General features: G+C 41.6%; 1 protein-coding gene across 1 annotated transcript in view; it reads left to right on the forward strand.

Moving 5' to 3' along the window:
* LOC137654564 (ERI1 exoribonuclease 2-like) overlaps positions 1–6,306 on the forward strand; it is a 139,515-nt gene extending 133,209 nt beyond the window's left edge. The window contains exon 8 of the mRNA XM_068388304.1: positions 4,126–6,306. Coding sequence (XP_068244405.1) covers positions 4,126–5,250 — 1,125 coding nt within the window. The 3' untranslated portion in view covers positions 5,251–6,306. The remainder of the gene's footprint in view (positions 1–4,125) is intronic.
* The last annotated feature ends 1,567 nt before the right edge of the window (positions 6,307–7,873 follow it).

Here is a 7,873-nt window from a genome sequence, read left to right on the forward strand (position 1 = left end):
TGGTTACATCGGTAGTCAAGCGGGACTGGTGTTTTGGAATGTGAGGCTCCCCAAGGCTCATGCACAGGACTTTGGCCATGGCCCTGGATCGTGGCATCGAGCCTTGGCCCCACTAGAACCCTGGCTCAGGTCCCTTGCTACCTTGGTAGCCAAGCAGGACAGATGATACAGCCCCACGTTAATGCCCCTTTGGCCATTGCGTAGGGCTAGAGTCGTAACCCCATGTCACAGCTTTGCTGGGGCTTGGGGCTCAGGTCTCAGACTACTCCAGTAACCAAGTGAGACACGTGTAATGTCTCTGTGTTTATGCCCCCGGGGCTGAGGCAAGGGTGGTCAGGTTGACTTGTGTTGGATTAGTGTTTCTGCCCAGGTTCCCTGTTACTTCGGTAGCCAAGTGGGGTAGACAGGCAATGCACAGAAACATAGTGGGACCCTGGGTTATAGCCATGGATTCTTATGGCCACAGCTTGGATCCCTGGCTGCCCTGGTTGCCAGGTTGTCTACTTTTAGCCCAGTGATTCGGCCCCCTGGGGATGATGCATTGGCATCCGGGCAGAACTAATTGCTTGGCCTCCAATTATGTGCCCGGGACCTTTGTGCTGGGGTGGACCCCATGTCACGGCTTCAATGGGGTTATGGTTCGGGTTCCAGACTACACAGGTAGCCAAGTGGGACATGCGTGATGTTTCTGTGTTTCAGTCACATAGGGCCAGTGGCTGTGACCCAGTGTCAGAGTCACGAGTCAAGGCTCAATTGGCCAGGTTGACTCGTGGCTGCAACTCACTGTCACGGCTCCGCACCTTGGCTTCAGGTTTCTGGTTACTTTGGTAGCCAAGTAAGATAGACAACCAAAGCGCAGGGTCAGAGCGTGAACTTAGGGTATGACACCGGCGTCCACTGCTCTGATCCCTGCTACCCTGGTGTCGGCCTTGGGATGCACTAGCCCAGGGTTGTGGCCCTGTGTCACAGTTTCATGCTTGCTACAGGATTGAGTTCAACTTTCTGCTTTTGTCATGACCTGGGGATTGTGATAATCAAGGAAAAGTCAAATCTCTTACCCAGTTCGAGGTTGAAGCACTTGGGCATGTTGGTAAGTGAGATTAGATCAGTTTGACAATGGCATCAGCAAGCCTAAGGAGGTAGTTCATTCATTCTGTCAAAAAGAACTACCAGGGTATAGGCAGAATCTTCTCAGCCACCTTTCCTCACTGGAGAAGCTTGTTCCTCAAGCGAGCATCTTCGACAGAGATTTCTTCAAGTACTGGCGGGATGGGAGACTTAGGTCAATCTTACTGGTTGGCTAATGAGGAACCATCACAAGGGGTCCCACTAGACTCTTAGCTTCCTGACATGCAATTGCGATTAGATACATTGAAAGAGGGGAGGGGTACATGCCTGAACGACAGGGTTGTCTCATCGGTGTAGTCAGAAGAAGCAGCATCTACTCTTTGATGCCTTGAGACTAGCTGTCTTTATAGCACTGCAAGCCTTCCAAGAACATTGAGAAGGCTTCCGGTGAGGTATTGCAACAACACCACCATACTGGCTTACGTCGAGCTGTACGAGCTGACAAAGCAGATGTATTTCTGGATGGCATTCCATGTCGGGTAGTTGTCAGCCAATCACATTCCAGGCAAGAAGAATGTCCCAGCAGATACACTTAGTCGCCAGATATTCCTGGCAAGAAGAATGGACTAGCAAATACACTTAGGCACCAAGGGAGGACTGTAGGGTCAGAGTAGTCTTTACATCCTGGAGTAACAGAAAGGCTTCTAGTTGGAGGGCTCTCCGGGGAACGACCATATGGCTAGACAAGAAGCGCCCCAGTGTTTCTCCTCCAATCCAATCCCATGGTCTGTGTTCTTAGTTGCCTTCCAACATTTATGGGATCACTTGGATAATACGGCCTTTCTCTTTTTAACCCTGGTCTGTCGGCTTATCTGTCATGTTTGGTTACACCAGGACTCAGGTTGATTCAGATGGCTCCAAGACGGCCGAATTCTGAATGGTTTCCTTTTCGGCCTTGTAGAAATCTCAAAGGAATACCCTTGGCCCTCACTCTCCTTGGGAAAGTGGTCTATTCGCTATGATGAATATCATAGAAGGGATTCTTCCTGAGTTGAATCATCTCGAGACCAGATGTCGGAGTTCCACTTCTTCCTAGCTGGAAAAAGCTTCTCTAAGTAGCAGCTATCAATTCTACCACCAAGATTTGAGTTTGTTCTTTCGACGGAAGGGTAAAGAACTTTCCTTGTCATAGGAGTTGCTTCTAATACTGTAGTCATGTTGTTCTCAGTAAGTTGTCTGAGCCTTAGAGAAGACCCTAGTCAAGATTCTGACTCCAAGACTTTCTGCTGCCTTATCATCAGTGAAGAGGCTAGGCAAGTAACATGGTCTCTGCCATAGTCTCCCTTTCTAAGAGGTGTAGGAGCTCCGTAATCTAGTGCTAGGGCACATGGCCAAACTTGGACCCTGCTAGGGCATGTCCAAACTCGGACCCTGCCAGAGCACGACCTCAGGTTCAAGCCCTTCTCCATCCCATCTCTACTTGAAGAATGTGCTGGCAAGGATAGGAAAGTTTTTTGTGCCCCATGAGAGCTCTGCAGTGTTATGTGAAGACCCAATGCCTCAGATCTAAGTAAGTGTCAGCAACTCTTCCATAGCATGGGCAGAATTAAGTAAGAGGCATCTAAAACACGATCTTTTTTTGACTTCAGGAATTGATGCGTAATGCTGAGAGAATCTAGGTACAAGCTAGGACCGGAACTAGAAAAGTCAGGGGCTAGGCCCACCCTTACCTCAAGAGGAATTTTGCAGTTGGTGGGGTGGGTATGCACCAGACAATTTTCAGGATTTTTATTCTACAGTGGTACCCACAAGGCCCTTGATTGCCTTGAGCTTGCTCTTGTAGTGACTGATCAAGTAGTGGTGTAGCTAGCCCAGATCCCTTAAGTGATGGTAAGCATTTTGTTCATGATAACATATTGATGTAAATCTGGAATCGAGGCTATATGACTGGCACATCATTCATTCTGCCCATCTCTTAATGATGAAGTGATCGAACCGTTATTAGTTGGATCTGACTTGATGCTGGTAAACTACACTTCTGAGCTCCATTCTTTAGAACTTAAAGAAGTTTTCCTCCATCCTCTCTACATAAGGGGAAGTATGGTAAAATATATACCAACTCTTTGTCATTGTATGCCAGGTCCTGTATATTATTCCGGACTGCGAAACCCTTTGGGTGAAAGGGATCCCTCCTTTGACCTCTTATCAATCTACTTGGACAAGCCAGGCCCTATCAAACTATTCATCCCAATGATAGACAGATAGGAGGTTGCTGGAATTATTTCTTTCATTCCTGTACAGGACCACGTAGATTGACTTTTCCACCAAGCAGTGAGTCTCCTTACCTGAAGGACAATGGTTTATATTTTCGTAGTAACATATCACACAATTTTAAAGTAATTTGTATTTTCATAGCTATCTAAACATGAGTCCTGTAGATTAAACATCCCTCCTCAACCAGCCCTCTCATTCCTAAGCCGAAAGGTCATAAGTGAAAAGACTAACTGATAAAGTCGTTGGGGCTGCTTGACTTCACTCCCACCTGCCACTTAAGTGCTCATTTAAACATTTCTATGGCTCTCCATCTCACCCTGAAAACATGCTCTATACCTAAAGGACTCAGATTTGTATAGTTAGGAAGAATACAAGTTACTTTTAAAATTTTTATAATTTTTAAACGTAATGTTTTTGTGAATCATAAAACTCATGTTTTATTTTAATTTAATTTAGTTATGCTTGCTCCTTTTAATTCTTGTTTTGTTATGTATTTTAATTTAACAGATAGTTGCTAGTCAGTAATTATCACCTTTTACCATGTACACTATATTTAAATATGACTGCAACCATTAGATATTTTTCTTGTAAAGTCTGTACAGTATTAGTTTTGTCTGGCTTTGTTGAATGTATAAACTGAGATAATGTTTACTCACAAATTTTAGTTTATGTTTTTCTTGTTCTATTGTAAGTTTACCTATGAACATACTTTTGTCTAATTTTATTAAATAGTACAAATAACTTGTGTTTTTATTACTGTAAAGGATCCTTGTAATCCTCCAGGGTAGGTCTGTGAAAGAAGCCGCTCAGAAGCTTTTTAATCAGGTGAAGAATGTCATCCTTGGTAAGAGGCCTTTGGAAGATCTCAGTGATAGAAGTGATCATAGCAAAGTAGTGAAACCAACAGCCTCTAGTCTAGCATCTTCCAAGAAGAATTCAAGCGATGATGGATACAGTCATGATACGACAGATTGTATCAACTTTAGCCTAGGTCTTTCGGGTTTGATTGGAAAAGACGTGTATGCCGTCAGCAAACAAGAAGAGGAAGCAGGTCAAAGTAGCATTAGTGCCATCGTCGTAGAAAGTGAAAAATTGGAAACAACCACTTCATTAAATGTTTGCAATGGTGGTGGAAAGTCTGCTAATGGTTCGATTCACCCATTGAGGTCCATAACTAATATAGTAAGAAATACAGGTAAAAATGTTTCCTGTACAGGTAATACCTTCTCATCTCCTAAGTTACTAAGTGTCAGTACAATGGATCCATTTAAAACTCCCGCTTTACCCTCTGCTTATACTGGTTTGAGAGCGTCCGTCGGACAGAGGAAGTCCATGGTAGAGACACCTGTACGACAGAACATGTCGTCGGTGTCCTCTGTCGGAAATGGTAAGACCAGTTTCCGGTACAAAAGGACGCCGCCGTTTTGTGGCTGTGGCAGAAGGGCAAAGTTGCTCCTCACATTAAAACCAGGACCCAATGAGGGAAGATACTTCTTTTCGTGCCCGAACGGCGGAACAGGAAGTAGGAAGAATTGCAGATTCTTCAAGTGGGAAGATGAGCCTTTTGTTAAAGCTGTCACAATAGATTCCTTTTGCGTGCCATTCACAAAGTCAAATTCGAAGTTATCAGCTCAGAGTCTTCCTGTTCAGAGAGCAGTCAAAGTGAATGGTTTAGGAGTGAGGGGTCCTCAAACAGCTCCGGCATTTAGTAAAAAGGCCAGATGCGTTGGATTGTCCAGAAACGTATCGCAGTTTAATTCGTTGCGAGAGAATTGTGGGAAAAGTATTTTAACATCAAATCGAATTGCAGCAGTTACCCAACAAACTAGTGGAAGGCCTTCATTGGAGCCACTAGAGATTACGCCTTATGTAGTTAGAGAAAAATCAAGGTTAAAAGGCAGTACCTGATCTCTCAGTTGAGTTAATGTTTAGTTAAGCGTACACATGCAGTGCCAAATGGGTGAATTAGTAAGTACAGAATTATATGAAATTAATGAAGGTTGCTTTTATGTGTTGAATTTCTGAGGTATGTTACTGCAAGATTATGACATTGTATTTAAGTTAAATTAGAAGAGCTGTATCATAAGATTTTGTCTTGCTGTTGGTGACCTTTGATCTTTTATAGATAAATTGAAAGCTTTGGGAGAACACATATGCTATAAAAATTTAAGATTTTACTTAAGGTAAAAAGAAGAGGACATGTACAGTGTTGTTTGCAGTTTTTTTATTTATTTATTTTGTTTATGAGAACTACATGATCAAAATTCAAATGCTAGTAAAACTGCTTTGATTTAATAATGTTGTTATTGCTGTTTTTAAAATATTTTGACACGCCAGCTGGCTGAAAGTTTGACATACTGTATGTAAGAATTGAAGCAAACAAAATAATGGAATTATTGTAATGTATTTTAGTATTCCCTGTTTATTGTTTTATCTACATTTTGATAGGTTTTGTTGGTATGTGACTGTAAAATCTTAACTACTATAGTATGTAGTCTAGCATTGACTAACTGAATTCTCATTTGTTTGTACAATGTACCTGGGAATTTAATTTCTAAGATTGAATATTTTTTTTATGTATTACAGTATGATCCAGCATAAGTTTATTAGTACCTTGCATAGCTCAGAGGTAGATCATAGGACTCGCATGTTGAAGGTTCTTGAATTAATCCCAGTCTGCCCCTTTTAGTCAATCCAGTAGTGAATGGGAATCAAAGATTGGGGGGAAAGGAACTGGTTTCCTTACTTCTAATCATGTTGCTTTATATGCACTTTAATTTGTATTATTTTTTTATTTACTCATTGCAGGTGTGTTTTAAATCTGTGAAAGCAATTCATCATCATCTCCTCCTATGCCTATTGACGCAAAGAGCCTCGGTTAGATTTCGCCAGTCGTCTCTATCTTGAGCTTTCAATTCAATACTTCTCCATTCATCATCTCCTAAATTGGTGCTTCATAGTCCTCAGCCATGTAAGCCTGGGTCTTCCAACTTTTCTAGTGCCTTATGGAGCCCAGCTGAACATTTGGTGAACTAATCTCTTGAGGAGTGCAAAGATCATGCCCAAACCATCTCCATCTTCCCCTCATCATGATCTCATCCACATATGGCACTCGAGTAATCTCTCTTATACAGTAGTTTTATTTCTAATCCTGTCCTGCCATTTACCTCACAGTATCCTTCTAAGGGCTTTGTTCTCAAATCTAATAAATCTATTGGACATAGTTTCATTGTCATACCATGACTCATGTCCTTAGAATAACACAGATCTCACTAAACTGATATATAGTCTGATTTTTATGTGTAATTTTAGGTGATTTGATTTCCAAATTTTACTTAACCTAGCCATTGTCTGATTTGCTTTTTTCAATCTTTCACTAAACTCTTAATTCTAAAGACCCTGTATTGGAGATCATAGTTCCTAAATACTTTAATGATTCTACTTCATTAATCTTTTCTCCTTTCAATGATATTTCATCTTCCATTGCATACTCCGTTCTCATCATCTCTTTCTTTCTTCTATTTATCTTCAGCCCGACCTCGTGTGATATTTCATGCATTCTGGTAAGCAAACATTGCAAATCCTGTGGTGTTCTGCTAATAAGGACAGCATCATCAGTTTACTCTAGGTCTGCTAAATTTCTATCACCAATCCAGTCCAATCCTTGTCAACCATCTCTGACCCTTCTACACATTACAAAATCTATGAGAAGAAGAAACAACATAGGTGACAACACATTCCCTTGGAGTACTTCTCTGTTCACTGGAAATTCATTTGATAAGACCCCATTAACATTAACTTTGCATTTGCTATGCTCATGAACAGACTTAATCCAATTTACATATTTAAGAGGAATTCCATAATAACGCAGGACTCTCCACAAAATTGGCCGGTGCACACTATCAAAGGCTTTTTCATAGAACACAAATGCCATCAAAAGAGGATTTCTATATTCTACGCATTGCTGTACGTGTTTCAAAATGAAAATTTGGTCAGTGCAACTTCTACCTTTTCGAAATCCTGCTTGTTCATCTCTCAGCTTTTCATCAATCTTTCTCTCCAGTCTCTTTAGAATAAGCATACTATATATTTTCATAACAACTGACGTAAGTGTTATGTCTCTGTAATTATTTTAAGCAGTCAGGTCTCCTTTTTTTTTTTTTTTTGCTATTTTCACCAACATTCCTAACTCCCATTCATCAAGTTTTGCCTCTTCACGCCACATTCTACAAAATAATCTTGTAAGTAGTCCGGTAGTCACTTCATTTTCAGCCAGTATCATCTCAACAGTTATTTGTTCCATAACTGAAATACAATATGGGTATTACTTTCGGCGTAGCTGAAATGACGGGCCATTAGAATTTTAACGTGGGTTTACTACCCCCATCGCTATTAGGGAGGGGTAGCATGCTACCCCCCCCCCTCTCTCTCTCACACCTGTGTGCTGAGCTCACTTTTACTTCGGCTCGGGTGGTGGTCGGACGTGTCCGCTTTCACCCTCGCCTCTTTGACAACCATTAAGGCTTCTTGT

The sequence above is a fragment of the Palaemon carinicauda genome, chromosome 15 (genome assembly GCF_036898095.1).
Source record: "Palaemon carinicauda isolate YSFRI2023 chromosome 15, ASM3689809v2, whole genome shotgun sequence".
Taxonomy (NCBI): Eukaryota; Metazoa; Arthropoda; class Malacostraca; order Decapoda; family Palaemonidae; genus Palaemon; species Palaemon carinicauda.